The sequence below is a fragment of the Haemaphysalis longicornis genome, unplaced genomic scaffold (genome assembly GCF_048455015.1).
Source record: "Haemaphysalis longicornis isolate Haplotype H1 unplaced genomic scaffold, Haemaphysalis longicornis Haplotype H1 scaffold_10, whole genome shotgun sequence".
Classification (NCBI taxonomy): Eukaryota; Metazoa; Arthropoda; class Arachnida; order Ixodida; family Ixodidae; genus Haemaphysalis; species Haemaphysalis longicornis.
Window position 1 is genome coordinate 126,903,262 of NW_027526204.1, and position 16,237 is coordinate 126,919,498.

Sequence of the window (16,237 nt, forward strand, 5' to 3'; positions counted from 1 at the left end):
ACACTGTTCTATAGTTAACGGGGAATTTTAGTTGCTGTTCAGAAAACCCTAGCGTGTGTGTGTATAATATATATATATAACACTTCCATTCCCTCTCTTGCCCTGTTTTTCTTGTGCCCCACACATGGTTCTATCTTTTCGTTTTTTTAGTTTCGGACAAATACCTCCCCAAGGAAGTTGTTTTTGTGACATTTGAATTTTCAGTTGTGTTTCTTTTTTTTCTTTTTTTTTCTTGACCTAGTTACCGGCTCCTTCTTTCACCTCCAGCTTAGAGACACCTGATAACGCCTTCCCCTGCCACCTGTTTGGCTTCCCGCGTTTCCGAGAGCCTCATAGGCCGCATGGCATGGCACCAAACACCTTCTCACCCTCTCCTTCCGTGAATAGACCAAACCCCACTTTCCGCTGACTATCTGGGCAGCTAAAAATATGCACATTTTCTTCCTCCCCAAAATATCCCCTCACACTCCCAAACCAATCCTGCTTGTACACTGCCCTTCCCTGTATCATTCCTTTCCTCTCCTGAGGAACTACCCCTATATAAGGCATGACATCCATGCAACTGTTTTCCCTGACGAAGCCAAGTCCCTTGCTGAAACGTTGGCAACAAACGTGGTCACTACCTTGTTCGAAGTTTTCCTATATATATATCTCTTTGTATGTATGTATGTGTACGTATATGTATATATGTATATATTGCTCGCTAAGGATCTTACGTCCTCAGTGATCATTTCAGGATTTCGTTTATAATTTTCAAATGAACGTAATTAGCTGTTCTACGACTGAAAGATACAGGCGGGCTAGGCGTCGCGCCGCGCCAGAAGTGTAAACAGAGTAGTTTAAACTCTGGTGTATCTACCGTGGATCCATCCGTTGTACACGTGGCTATTCCTTCTTGGTTTCGCGTTTATCACGAAAGCAGCTACTTTAACGTTCAGCAGCACAAAGCCTTAGCCGCTCAGGTGGTTTGTAATTGCTACGTAAGTGCAGTCTTTACGCTAGACAGATGGACGGTAGTCTCAAACTCGCACAGATAGTCAATGAGTAGTGCGGAGATCCTCGTGATCGTACTAATTATAAGAATATATCACACAAAAGAAGACCGGATTGAGTATGGGCCAGTGCGCAAGGAGTCGAACACTGATAATCGAGAGCCCTAGTATCAGTGAGATAATGCAAATGTTGGGTATACGTAAAGTCCATCTATGTTACCTGCATCAGGGTGAGGTTGTGGTTATTTTTATACTAAAACAGTGCCTGGAATGAGATTCCCAAATCTTGTAGTCTGTGTTGATTAGCTTCAGCATCCAACAGACGACTGAAATGTATGTGTTTCAGCGGGCTTTACTTCGCCAGTGGGGGAAAAAGCTCGTTCCAAGAATCTGTTTTCACGTTTATTCGTTGTACGACTACACACCAAAAGTTCCCGGCTTTCCGCTGTAGGGCGCTGGTATTTCTGGCGCACGGCTTCGGGGAGCACTGCCATGGTGACGCCTACCATGTCCTGGCTCACGACTTGGCCGGTGTCGGCTGCTACGTCTTCACCCACGACCACGGCAAGTCACGCGTAAAATGTCTGGTAGATGTACGTCGTGTTTATACTACTCCGAGGCTACTGAATGTCCACAAATATGGCGGGCTCGTTGCGGCCTACGCGCTGAGAGCTCCAGCGCCGCTATAGAGCACGCTTAAAGGGGCACTCAACCTGTTTGTGTGGAGTATTTTATCCCTATACCAAATGAAAGGGCATCATTTAGGACACCTTGAACCAAAACGTCTCCTTTATAGGGTCTTGTAACGTTTGACAGCGGAATGCTACCAAAAGGAACGCTGGCAGGCACAACCCGGACTTTGCCATCAACATACTTTCAGCTCTATCCGTAAGATGAGTTGTCCTACGCTTGTCCTAAGCTAAGACAATAAGTGTTATTTCTTCTATTCCTCTATGTGATTTTGGAATTGCGCATTGAAACCGGCGGAGGTGTTTGCACTGAACGGTATTATCACGCCAAGCACATGGCGCCACCTGTGGAGCTTCAGAAAGTTTAGTGTCAAATTAAAAGTATTTCCACCAATTTATTCGTGAATTTGGATGGTTTTCTAACTATATCAAACGCTTGCTTTCTATTGTGGTAGAGGACATGCACTCAACAAAAGTCGGTTGTCTGTCCCTTTAAAGGGGCAATAGAGACAAAATACAACCTTGATCAATTTGAAAAAAAAAAAAACTAGCCTTTCGTGTCTCGGTCGGCTCCATTTCAGTTAGAAAAGGGTTTCTAGCAGAATAAAACAAGAAACATTCGGAAAAAACTCCCATTTTGCCCAGCAGTGACTTAATACGGGCCAGCAATGAAACAGCTTTAAGCATCTTAACTTGCCGTTAGCATACAATTGATACGATCCAGCGAAAGAAGATGCCCCGCTGCAATAGCGCAGTTATGTTTCTTGGCGGTGGCTTGCGTCTGCGGCCAGTAATCATGTAAGGTTCGTTGACGCCAAATACAGGGTGTTAAGAAGATAATTAGGACACCTAAAATTTGTTTGGGAGTGAATTGCTGCTCGGTTCGTTCTCAAACATCACACGAAGTTCGCATTTTGTGGTCTATTTTGTTTGATACGGGGAACAACGACGGTACTTACCTGGTTATTCTGAAAATAAACTATTTTAATCTATGACAAATTGCTACCGATTTGGACATGCGAGCCATTGCAAGCTGATCTTGGAACGACGGCGCCACCTGGGGTATGCAGAGCGAAGCAGACGATGGGGAAACACGCTTCTTGCCCGGCTGGAAGGAGCCAAATGGTGTAGGAGTAGATCAGAATATGTGAAAGCAAGTGACGAAAGAAATTAAACGTTCATTGGCAACGAGGAACCATGGAAATATTTTATTGTAATTGGTATCGGCATTTATGCAACTATTTGTGATCATCAAAAACAATGGATGAAGGATATTTCTGATCGTCTGCTACCTCATTTGGCTCCATCCTACCGTGAATCCCCATCGTGTTTGGTCCTGCATACCCCAGGTGACACCGTCGTTCCAAGAGCAGCTGAAACTGGTTCGCACGTCCAAATCGACCGCCCTGTTCCTATAGGCGAAAATGGTGCTTATTTATTTTCAATATAAACACTTAAGTACCGTCGTTGTTCCTGCTGTCAAACAAAGTAGACCCCAAAATCGGCCTCCAGGTGAAGTTTGAGCACGCACCGAGCACCAATTTGTGTTCCAATGGTCGTTGTAACAGCCCGTATAAAGACCCAGATAGGAGATGGGGAGCCGCCGCTGCTTCACCAGTGTTTCTTAATATCTCGATAATTATATTGAAGTATACGATAAAGTTGCTATCATTGTTATTGCGACAAACCTGTATCTTTAAGGAACCATACTTCTATTTTGTCTTGTGGCCCATTTAACTTATGCTGTTTGGATATTCATTCGGACCGAAGTGAGCCTTTCTGGGATTGGAATGAAAATTCCGGAAAACGAACTCGTCGGTTTTTGTTACATCGAAAATTGAGCACCGTTACCATTGAAGGGCTTTATTTCTTCCGACTTCGGTGGATCAAAACTTTTTGCGGCAAAACATCCGTGGCACGAGATCATGGAAATCAGTTGATTTTTAAAATAGGATGGTGGCCTAGGCAAAAATTTACAAGGTTAGGAAAAGTGTTTCTGTAGAATGTTCTAAACGTCATTCTGTTGCTTATTTTCAGTGGGCCATGGCAAGAGTGAGGGACCCCGCGCCACAATCAAGTCTTTCGACACTTACGTGGACGACATACTGACGCACCTTCAGGTGCTCCGCACTAAATTCTATGGCAAGCCAATCTACCTTATTGGTCATTCCATGGTAAGTGAACGTCTCCCGGAAAGGATAAAAGAAATCATAGGCGAAATCGCTTGCCGACTACGGAAGTTCGTGCGTAAGCAGCATACCTTGATACATATAGGGCGTTGTCCGATTCCCGAGAAGTATGTACTTCTGTGCGAGTATGTACCCCTGTAGTGTACTGCAGAGTACCCACGCTAGATTCAGAGTTTGGCCGAGATTTATGGTTGCATATACCACGCAACTCGTTCACGCTCACTCAGTCACAAAACGTGAGCCATGACACCTGTAATGTCTACTTTGTGTGCTTGATTAATACAGCCCTTGGACAATGAAGTTCTCTTCAATTCTCAATCGCCCAATCCATCATTCAAGCATTACTGACCCACGAAGTGGCAGAAGGAATGAATTGAATAGTTTTGTATGCGGCACTCGTCTCGTCTGCATCACCTTTAGATACATGACGCAGCGACAGAATTAGCCACGTGATAGTTCCTTTAGATGTTTGTTTGTCAAATTATCTGGTACATGTTTATTTTAAGATATCCACGTGATGTGGCAAATATAAGCTTTCTTTATGGAGATAACGCTTCCCACATAGAGTTGATACGAAGAGACAACGTCTGGTTTTCTCCCGTAATAATAGAGCTCATAAAGCCAGCACTACCACACTTAGGCCCTGGTAAACAAAAAGAAAAAAGGGAGGCACCGGGTTCGCATCCTGCGCACCGCCGGGCAACCAGCTGTTTCTTTATTGGGTGCGAGCGTCCCTCGTCTGGTGCGGACCCTTGAAAGGGGAATTCACGCCTGGAAAACTGCCTTTACCCTTGCAAGGAGCTCCTGACCCTTGTCCACCTGGCGGGGCCCCCGGCCATTCTTCCGTGTTGCCGCGTTGCCGGGGGTGAAAAAGTCTGGCGGCATGTCCTGGCACAGGCGGCTGCGAGTTAAGCGTCTACCGTGGCTGTGGAAGGCACCAGTGCATTCGTGTGCCTTGGTGGCGCCGGGCAGGTCCCGGTAAAATAGGTGCAAGCGACTCCCCGGCCTGGCGTTCAGCCCTTGTGTGGGACTACAACACTTGGGGAGTTCATCCGGTTTGCACGGGAAATCGCCCCTATGTGAAAGGGCAGCTGCAAAAACGCAGGAACTTTTGTGCAAACTAGCTGGCACATGTTAATTTTACGATATCAACGTGGTGCAGCAGAGATAATCTTTAATTATGGCGATAACACTTCCAACATAGAATTTGTAGGTTGAACCCCCGTCTGGTTATTCTCGTAATAACACGACTCATAAAGCCAGAGCTATTACATATCGGCCCTGATAACCCAAACCTCTAGTACATAGCCGTCGCCTATGGCGGCACGATTTTCTGGGTGGGCACGCTGATATTGCTGAACCTGCAACATTTTTCTCTCGACCGGTATTTAAACCGGCGAGTGAACCACTGCTATCACTACAAAGAACATTTCAGGGGGTGCAAGGCATGCACCTATATTATTCTGATGCCATTTATCACAAGCAATACCAATTATGCATTAAAAAAATTGTTACTTACCGAGAAATTTTTTCGCACAAAAATGCAAATCTCACTAGTGATTTTAGAGAAAATATAATGCGACTGCCGGTAATGTGGGCAGCCCTTACTCTTCCCTTCTGAGAAACCGTAAGTTCACCAAGGCTCGTCCCGTTAGGTCCGGCGAAGGGAAGTGAACATTAGTGCATCCTGACATAACACCGTATGAGCTACTTACATTCTTTTGGCAGTAAGTGAAGTGAACATTAGTGTATAATTGATATTGGCTTCTGACATACCAGCATATAAGCTACTTGCGCACTTTTGGCGGTAAGTTTAATTAATGTCCTTGGCGCATGGTGCTTGTTTGGCAGGGTGGTCTCCTCTGCGTTTTGACGGTTCTACGGAAGCCCCAGGATTTCGCAGGCATGGTTCTTCTGGGTCCTCTCCTGGGCATCGACAAACAGGAGGCGACTTGGTTTAAGGTTGGTGCCACACTTTGAAATGGCTTACATGCTTTGACGAAATCTCACATCAGCTTAAGCTTTTTCGAAATGATTCTTGCTGCTGGCACAAAAAAGTGGCTCTCTTTCTACGTCGCCCGCTCCTCGGTTTCAACAAGTCACACTGCTGACGAGCGAGAATGGGCGTCTCAAGGGCAAGCTGCGGCTCGCAGAGCAGGAGAAGGAGTCGCTGAAAGCCCTGGTCAAAGAGCTGGATGAGCAGAGAATCGGCTTTCTCGAGAAGCTCGAGAAAGCCTCCGAGCTCAAGTTCTATCCAAGCTTGAACAAGCTGGCGCTGTCGCCAACGTCTCACCTGATCATGCCACTGCTTGTGGCACCGCCCGGCTCCCCTTTCCAGGCCCAAGGCACTCAGCAGCCCTTGGAGAGCGCACACGGCGACAGCCTCTGCATCCACACCAGGAACTGCAAGGGCGCGTCGTCTGGCCTCGGCAGCACAGCGCATCCGCGCGATGTTTTTGGAATGACAGAACAGGCGTTTGGGCCGTCAGTTGTCATCTCTGCCACAGTTGTGACACGGCTGTCCCTCAACAGCTGTCAGTACCTTCTAGAACTTCGGTCTGCACCCATCAGAGATTGCAGACCACGAGCGTCTGTCAAGCTGGGAGACGTGGTCCTTTTGGAAGAAAAAGGCACACCGAGACAAATGTGGAAGATGGCGGTTGTGACAGAACTTTTCCCAGGCTAAGATGGAAGAAAAGTTCATTCGTGTCAAACCCGTACGTCTTCTGTGACAATTTTGCGCTGACCTGTGCAACTTCTTTACCCCCTAAAAACCCCCGAGGGTAGTGTTGACATAGATCCACGTGGACCAAGTGGTAAAGACTGCCTGGTCTAATGTCAAGATCCATCACCTAGCTACAACCTGTTGCTTCATTACTGGCCGGCCCGGAGCCTGTTACATACTTAAAGCGACGGGAACAAGAAGGGGACGACGAACCTGGCATTAACTGAGGGAATGCGAGGAACGAGGTGGCGCGTGCCATCATCATTAGGTGTTTTCGGAATGATTCTTGCCGCTGGCACAATAAAGTAGTCCTCTCTCTACGTCGCCCGCCCCCTCGGTTTTTAACATGCTTAAAGTATGAATCAGTCTATAACACCCTTACACCATAGCAAACCACACGAACACACTCTTTTGAACTGTGCTTAATCATTATAACAGCCCTTTAAAGCGTGTTTTTTCTTGTTTTTTTTACGTGAATGAGGTATAGACAAAAAATGGTGTAAAAATGCACTGACAATTTCTGCACTCCCTAAAGCGAAATTTGTGCGCAGCGCAAATTTGTACGCGAACTTTGTGCGAAATTACGGGGCATATCTGAAGCGTCTCAAGAAGTAATCACATGATCACTCAGTACATGGCGGCACGCGGAACTCTGCTGTTTCCCACAGCGCTTCTCTATCACCGGCGAATATGTTGTAGCAAATCGTGTTTGAACCTCCCGCGCAACTGTCACGTGATTCGAATACGCGGAGAACGGAGCAGCATCTGGGGAAAGTGCAAGGGGGGGGGCGCTCCTTAGCGGAGACGCATGGCGAAGGTGTGAGGGGAAACAATGAGAGATGCTGCCATAGCCGCACGTGTCGCTCTCCCCCTCTCACTTTCGTCAGACGCTCCACTTCGTTTTTTCTGCCAACGCTACTTCGCTCACTCGGTTACGCGGATGTCGACGGATGCCACCATCGCCGCTGCTGCCGCGAAACCCTGGTACCGGGCACCAAAGGGCTGCGCCCTAAAACATTATACAGCGCAGTGCACTCCCCGTGCGAAAGCATTCAATTGACTGTATGCCGCTGTACGACACCGCAGTCGGAAGGCTAAGTGTTCTTGGAAATTCTGTAATCATCATTAAATATTCAAGACGTTGAATCATTAGCGCAATGCCGCTGTCTCAAAACCATATCCTGCTGATACATGTATAGTGGGATAACTAGTTCCAAATGGCCATGACATTGAAGCAATTTGTTCCGCTTCAGAATAAAGCTTACCTAGGCACAGCCACAGTGAGTAAGCTTAAGCTGCCCACTGCCCACGTTTGACATCATTACTGATATTCCTTGACATGTTAAACATGAAGCCAGAAAATACCGTCGAACCGACAGCGAAAGTTCAATTTGCCAACCTGATGAGTGCCGCTTCCTCTGCAGACTGCTTCTCTTTGCTCTCTCTGCGTCTGCGGATATGTACTTCACGCACACGCTATGTTTTTCAGCAGTCCACATTAACTGTCATTGTCACTTAATTAGACAGAGATCCGGGATCTGCTCGTTCCTAACAATGACCTTTGACACTTGTGCTTCTTTCCCGAAGATAGAGCGTGCGTCTGTTGTCATGACAGCCCTTTCCTTTCGATTTGTTCCCAGCGCACTATGGCTGGCCTTCTCGGCTCGCTGATTCCGAGCTTCCCCTTGGGGAAGTTGGCACTCGAGAAGGTCTCCAGGGACCCTGCTGAGGTGAAGCGGTTGGCTGAAGATCCACTGCACTACCAGGGTAGCGTGACTGCCGCGTGGGGCGCTGCCGCTCTGTCCGCGCTAGAGGTGAGGCCACAAGCGGCGCTGGCTTGGATGCATGGTCGACGGCAGGGAGGTGCAAAAAAGGAACTTGCCTTTCTCCCCCAAACTGCTCCAGCCCCTGGCTCCCATTCGATCTTTTCCTAAGCCTCTCTGCTCCAGTAGTGCTTATCTCACCCCGACATTAGGGCTCAGAAACTTTCCAGAATGTGCGACATCAACATAAAAAAATCCCGGATCATCTCCACTAACACGAACCCTGGCGAGGGGCAAAGCATGCAGTGTATGAATATATCCTTGGCACCTTGGCGTTTATGCCCACGGATATGAAAGCTTTAGGGGTAGAGGTATACAGCTTTGCTTTAAGTCTCCAGTGTTTAAAGCAGGAACCGTTTTAGCATGAGGCGTTGGAAAACGAGTGTCCCGATGTGTTCTTTTTGTACGCGTTTTTGCCCACGGAGATAGTGTTCTAAAGCGAGGCGTTGGAAAGCGAGTCTCGCGGTGTTCTTTGCATCTTTGACATCTATCTGGAAACTGTCCGGAATAACTCGGTCACGGGTTTTCCGTACGAGCTCGTTCAGATTGCCTTTTTATTGAAGGATGGAAGAGACAGGTCAAAATGAGGGCAAGACGTGGAGCCTTCCATAGGGCTGGACCCATCCTGTGCCACGGCAGCCAAGGCATCGGGGAAAACGCAGCGAGGGGTAGGAACAAACGTCCCTATGAAAGAGTTCGCCTTGGGGAAGAGTCCTTATTCCAGGACCCCTTGAGACCGTCCGGCTTCTTGGCCTCTCTTCACCAGCCAAAGCTTGTCAGGGTCCGAGCTGGACAGTGCTCTTTCCAAGTGCTCAAGGGAGGGGAAGTGCAGGAGAGCAGGTTGGGGTTCTTATTGCAGCCCCACAGAATATGGTAAAGCGTGCCCAGAGCCTCGCAGAAACGGCGTTGCGAGTACAGGGTGGGGGCCAGAATGTGGGCTGTAGTTTGGGCGGGGAAAGGTGCTGGTTTGAATGCCTCAAAGGGGGCGTTCTTAATCTTTGGTGGGGTTTTTGCGTGGAGGAGGATACATCGTACGCTGCAGGCGGTAGTGCTTTCTAGACGCTTATATGCAGATTACCCAACGAAACATTTACTGGTTTTAAACACTGACGCCGCGCACGTCCTCTGACACGAAGCTGTCAGGCTGTCAAAAGGTTTGCGAGCACCGTCAAGTGAAATGCCACTGTACCTGCTAGACTCGGTCGCCGCTTGCATGTGTCGGCTCGCCTGACGGCGAGGACAGCACGGTAGCGCTTGGGGGGAGAATTCTGACATGAAAATTGCTTCAGTAACTGCATTTTAAGGGATCTTAGGAGCTGGACCTGTGCTCTATAGCCTGTACATTTTGACAACGGATTGATAAAACGGCCGTGGTTTTTTCATACCTTACTCCCCTTCTAATAAGGATATTCATTTCTATACCGGCCACCAGATAAATATTTGTTTCAAATATTTTTTAGAAATTTCTTTTTTTCCTTTGTTCTTTTTGAGCATTAGTCCTTAGCAGCGTACTTTTTGAGGCAACTTTAAGCATCGATAGCGGCTGATCAAGATATAAATCAATTGGCAAAATTATTTTAACAGTAAATTACCGAAACAGCAAGATCTTTATTAATCCACTGATTGGGTGCCATTTGAGCCCTCCACTCTCCGGAACTGGAGACAAGTGCTTACTGCAGATTGCTGTTGCTTCTGGTGCCCCATGGACAACAAATGAACATGAACAAATTGCGTCATGGAGAACAATTGAACCATTCGGCAGCATTATCCTTCATTTCTTTGTCTTTCCCATGCAGAAGATGCAAGCCAACGTAGAAGCGGTGGAACTGCCGTTCCTGATCGAGCACGGCTCTGCAGATAAGCTCTGTGATCCTGCGGACTCGCAGCAATTCGTCGAGAAGGCGTCCAGCAAGGACAAGACTATTAAGGTGAACCGCAGAATGCCGCCCTGTGGTGTCGTTAGCTGGCTATTTTTCGTTTGAAGTGTTGTCTGCTAGAAACGCTGTACGAGCAGGTTTTTTTGTCTGCTCCACGCATTCAACGATTAAACTTTTAACGCGAAAACGATGGGGCGTGTGCTCGTTACCAGCTCAGACATAAAAAGCAGAATCTGCTGAAGCTGTCCTGTTAGACCCGAAGGGTTTCTATTTGATTGCCATTCAGTCGAGTGTTGTAGCGCACCTTGGTATACTTAGCGACCATAATGTAAGAACTCCATGCGGAATTTCATCTATCCTTATATTTCATTAATAAGGTGAACACCTCAAACTTCCCGTCGAGCGAAGAAAACCGGCGTCTGGGGTCTGTAACGGAAAAACGTCTTCAAAGGTGTTTCGTTGCATCAGGCTTTCTGTTCCACAGCGCGTATTTGAGCAAAAACGCCGGTTTCCGGCACCGGCGTCCCCAAGAAAAACCATTGAAGATGTCTTATTTAAAAAAACTTGGCCGCGTATCTGCTCCTTTCATTGTAAATGTCGACAAAAGACGATAGTCTTTGTCGACTTTTGCCGCGTAAATGCGTCCCTTCGCTTTCCCGCTGACATCGCATGTCGTTCGTCTTGCGTCGTGTCGCTCCTTCCAAGGTTAAGGCACCAAAGGTTTCCTTAAATCATTTTAAATTTACCGCGTTCCACTGCGCCAGGCCGGGTGCCTCGATGCCAACGATGCCGTACGCGGAGACGCGCGTGAATCGAGGCGCCCTACTTCAACGTTGATAAAACCACTTTGCCCTACTCCACGTGCGTTCCAGGCAGAACGTGAAACCTATCTACTGGAACTTTTCGTCACTGTTGCCGGTTGATTTCTTAAAATGGCGCCAGAAGCTATAGTGGTGCGGGCGACAGCAGGCGACGGTGGAGTGATTTTTTTTCTGCAGTTGATGAAGTATTTAACTTCGCAAAAATCACGCTTGTATGATTTTTATAAAGGAACACTGAAAATATCACTTCTGTATTAATTTGTTGTCTTATATTTGCAATGTCTTGTTCTTCAACAATGTTGACAAGTATAAACATTACACTGGACTTAGACCGGTAGATTTAGCAGTGACTATATAAGACTATTGTGCAGGCCTTGTTTTACTTTGGCCGGGTGGCTGAATCGAGTCACAGACAGACAAACAGACATACAGACAGATCAAAATTTCTGGGTTGAAGTAGTACAAGAAAGACTATCGTCTTTAAAATCGAACACGGAGGGAATGAGGTGCTGTGCTGAATGATTCTACTGATCTCAAACACCGCTGTGACTCTCTAACAGTCCTCTCTGGCATGCAGTCATCGCTGCGCAGTGACCTTCCATTGCTTCCCGTACAATTGTGATTTGGTGTATAGTGGGTGTCAACTGGCATTCCCATACCATGTGGTACGCGTCCAGCGTGGCGGTGCAGTCCAAAAAGGGGAATATGGCGTGGGGTACTACTAGCCAGTGGAGGTAGTGTGTCTGTCTATAGTATCATGATAGTGTACTCTTCATCAGTGAGGATTTTACCCGCAGTGTATGTGCGCTCATGTTGCACTTCAATATTCCTAAATATTCAGCGAAGGTTTTGGTCGCCATGTCTAGGGACGGGGATCGGTATGAGGGGGCTGCGAGGAGACCTCGGGCTTTGGCATCGGCTGCGTGGTTCCCCTTTTCTTCGGTGTGTCCTGGCGTCTAGATAAAAACGTTTTCCATTGGCTGTTGGTTTGTAGGCAGAGCACTAAGTCTGAAGTGCCCACTAAATATAAAACGTCTACAGGCCTCTTGTTAAAATGGTTGCCTTCTTGAGTGTAGCCCCTTTTTCTATGCCTTGAGTTATATGTTGTCCCAGGACGTTGATATAATCTGGTCGAGGGACCGGCTGGATGTTGGTGTTCCTTACGATCACTGAGCAAACTTGTGCGAGGCCCATTGCAATCCCTGCTTCTAGCATACACGTCAACTAAATTTCCGACCCTCTGCAAGCTCTCTTCCACTTGCGCATCGCTCCCTGTTCTTCACCATACCGTGATATCGTCTGCATGTGTGGCGTGGTAAATACAGGGAATGTCCTCCCGTTAACGAGGAAGGTCTTTCATCATCAGGCGGAAGTAGAAGGGCGACAGAACAGTCCCTTGCGGAGTAACTAAGAAACCTGGAATTATCGGCTCCTAATTGCTGTTTCCCAGCGATATAGTATCCTGACGGGTGGTTAGAAAGCTTCTGATAAAATGGCAAGTCCTCTTCCCCTCATCAAATATCGATTCGCACCTTAGGTATACTGCTGTTCAGCATATCAAACGCTGCCTATAGGCCGATACCTAGGCAGCACCCAGACTGCGCTTTGGTTGTATTTTCCAAGGGATCTTTGTGTACCTACAGCAGTAATGTCTTAGGTGAACACGTGGAGCTGAAATCTCAATTGATTGCCAATAGCGTGCTCCCGTCAATAAATTGTTAGCCTCGTTTTTATTACCGTTTAGAATAGCTTAACGAAACACGCGGTTAGCCATATTAGTCTAGAGATTTCTAGCTTGTATGTTTTGTTTGGTTTCAGGAATTTGGAAACCTTGTTCCCAGGTCCCAAGATTCTCTGTTCGAATGTTCCACTGCTTGGGCGATCGCGTTTTCGTCCAGGTTGAATGGGTATCGAGCTGGAGTAGTCCGGTCCGGGGGCTGCTGTCTTTTTCATCAGTGCTAATCCCAACTCGGGGTTCCACAGGGTATTTGGTCTGTCTACCTCCGCATTCGGCTCACCTTCATATTCACGCTGATCTTTGCGTATTTGTGAGCTAATTCCTTTAGAACAGCCTAATGCGACCCTTGTATTAGACGTAAGAGATTGTTGATGTGGTCCGGTGGGGCCGCCCTCGTCCCGTTCGGGTCTAGCAGCGCTTTTAACAATTCCTAAGCTGCTGACACGCTCAACTGTCTGCAAAATTAATCCCACAGTGCATTCCAGTTTTGTTTTGTCGCGCTGGTGGCGTAGCCCTCCACCTCTGGCAGCTCACGAGGCGCTCCAAAGCGCTAGCCTAGACTGGGCATTAGCGAGAAGGGGTCGACCCCATCAGTTTCGCAGATGTAGGGAAAAACAAGCACCTATCGTCGCCGACTGTCCCATTACATACCAGCATGAACGAGCACCTGCGCAGTGCTTCTTTGACGAATCGAAGTCATTCGCAATCGAATCCCAAAGGAAAGTATTTCTAGTATCAAGACTGCAAAGCTATTCAACAACACGAGGCGAAACAACGCATTTCAGGCGTGAAGTGCCTTATTCTTTAGCATTCCCAAACCCATACGGAATGCTTAAATTGTTTCAGTTGTTTATGCCACTGCAAGCAGGCGTGCGAAAAATCGCCGGCCATTCCACTCTGTGAAGGTCCAGTGAAGCTGCGTGCGTTGGAGGGGGTTAACAAGGTGCTTCCCGGTTGAGTATGCGTCGCACTTTTGTGCCTATGGTGTGCTGGTTACCAAACCACAGTGTGTCGCACACTTTGCAGCTGGAGCCGACATGGCGATAAGTTACTTTGGATCGGGGTGCACTCAACGCTTTCGAGTTTACATCTTGGCGCAAAAGGCCCTTTGCGGAATTCGCGATTCCCGATATGCATCGTTGGTCGTCGCTCGTCCATTACGTGCCGTCTCGCGGGCACGCTCGTCGGACGCCGCATTAGTGTCTGCCCGCCGTCGACGATTGCAGTCGTGTTTCTGTTATAAGGATCCGTCCGCATAACATTTTCCTTTCAGTGGGATTCACTGTGCAACACACAATGTGAGACAGCGAGCTTTCAAAGACCAAGCTCGCACCGATATCCTCAAGTTCGTTTTCAACCCGCAGCAGTGTCTCAGGACCTAAGGCGTTGTGCTCGTAAGCACAAGGACGTGAGTTTTTTCCGTGCCACCGGTTGAGCTATTCAGAAGGAGGCGAAAAGCTAAAACGTGTCTGTCGAGTTTTCGACGCATGCTAAAGACCCCCAGGTTGTCGAAATTCATGGCGATCCCTCGAGTACGGCGCCCCTCATAGTCCCGTGGTAGCTCCGACATATTAAACCACCCCCTCCCTTTGACAAGTGTTTCAATTGTTAAAATGAATGCTTTTATTGGAAGACGTTTTACGGGCAATATTAACCCAGCCCACATTAAAATAATGAAGGCTCTAGGATCTCGTCCGTGTGCTTTCCCGTGCTTCTTAATCTGGCTTTCCCATATTTGCGTGTTTTCGCGCGTACGACACAAAATCCCGCCTCTAGCTGTAGACAGCTTTCGTGTCTGGTGTATTTGAGCTTTCATTTGACATTTTTTAATCGTCCGCTTTTCCTTGCAGATCATCAACGGCGCGTACCACAGTCTACTCACGGAACCAGACGGCGTGAACGGAGAGGTACGTAAGGATGTCGTCGATTGGATCTCTGCCCGTCTTCCAAAAAAGTGATCGCAGTTCTGATGCACTGTGCTCTATGCGGAAGAACGAAGTGCCACGTCGGGACCATTTTTCTGGCGACGCTTAAGAAATGTGTTGACCTTATTTCCAGGATTATGGCATGTGCCATTCTCCTGACCTTTGTGTACATTGGTCGTGCAGTTGGGTACGATCGACTGCATATACATTTGAGGTGTGAATAAATTGTCTTTCCATAGAAATCGGTGTTAGACGAAAGTCACTGACCGTCGCAGATTACGCTGGAAACAGTGCTCGACGAAATTCGGGATTTTCTTGCCGTGCGTTGGACACTGTTACTTCAGGTTGTGCACTGCTCAGATGTGGACAGCCTGATACATTTGGACCAAATTCTCGGCCTGTTGTATGTCAACCACTATTTGTACTGTGTTCTCTTGAGCCAACGGGGTGCCCTTAGCCACGAGATGCTCGCATATGCGATGAGGTACTTTTAACATCAAACCAACGCGGCGACGTTTTCGTATATACGATCCAGAATTACGGGCATCCAAACATCTCTGCAACTTCGTCCGCAAGCTTACCGGTCGATTGTCCGCCGGATTACGCAAGCGAGCGAAACTTGTTGGGGTTGGTTGCAATGGGAGGAGTAACATTTCTTCTTTGACGACAAAAGGGAGGGGGGGGGGGTGACAGGACTGGGTGGTGACCCCAGTTGAAGTCGCGTTCAGGACCCGCAGTAACTGCACCAGGCAGATCAGGTACTTCTGCTTTTTGAGCTGGGAGCTAATCAGCCTTGGCACTACCACTGGTCAAAGGTGGGTGATGGAAGTCGGTTGGTATGTCTGACGCTCCTCCACTCGAGGTGATGGGTGGCATTTGGTGCATTGCGCGTTGCGCCGCTTTATGTACAATTGGTGGGTGACGTGTGGTGTAGAATGGTATAGTCTGTTTCAATTCGGTAAAACATTGAGCTTTCAGGGGTAAGAACGTTCAGTAGAACTCTCGTCACACAACTCTGAATCTGCTGAAGCTCAGAGAGGCGAGAGGGTTATTGGGTCCGGCTGGAAGACAGTATGTTCTGAGATTATGGAGTGTTTTTGCAGTTGATTTGAGAGTAACAGGGTACTAAAGTTGGGAGCACTATACGGGAATATGGCACTGGGAGTGGAGCCCCTTGCTAAAAAGTCCAGCTTTTGACATGCTGAACACACCGCAGTTCTCGTCCGAATATTGTTGCGCGCTGACCTGCAGGCAGTCGCATTCGAAATGACGGCCGATGACGAGCAAAGAACAAGAAACTTCATTTCCGACCCAACGTCCTTAGCCAGTACCCGAAGCTTCGCGTACATTGCTCAGCGGGACATTAGAATTAGTTGCGGCTAACCAACGTTAAAGGTAGATAAAGGCTGTTACGATTCAGCGAGCCGCTACGCTGATGATGATGATGATGATGATTTC

General features: G+C 47.8%; 1 protein-coding gene across 6 annotated transcripts in view; it reads left to right on the forward strand.

The window, feature by feature from the left end:
* Positions 1 to 15,021, forward strand: part of LOC144159274 (monoglyceride lipase-like) — a 31,074-nt gene extending 16,053 nt beyond the window's left edge. For all 6 annotated transcript variants that reach the window (XM_077690659.1, XM_077690662.1, XM_077690660.1 and 3 more), the window contains 6 exons: positions 1,444 to 1,556; positions 3,719 to 3,855; positions 5,722 to 5,832; positions 8,236 to 8,409; positions 10,215 to 10,346; positions 14,705 to 15,021. In XM_077690659.1, the coding sequence (XP_077546785.1) occupies positions 1,444 to 1,556; positions 3,719 to 3,855; positions 5,722 to 5,832; positions 8,236 to 8,409; positions 10,215 to 10,346; positions 14,705 to 14,812 (775 nt within the window). In that variant the 3' untranslated portion in view covers positions 14,813 to 15,021. The remainder of the gene's footprint in view (positions 1 to 1,443; positions 1,557 to 3,718; positions 3,856 to 5,721; positions 5,833 to 8,235; positions 8,410 to 10,214; positions 10,347 to 14,704) is intronic.
* The last annotated feature ends 1,216 nt before the right edge of the window (positions 15,022 to 16,237 follow it).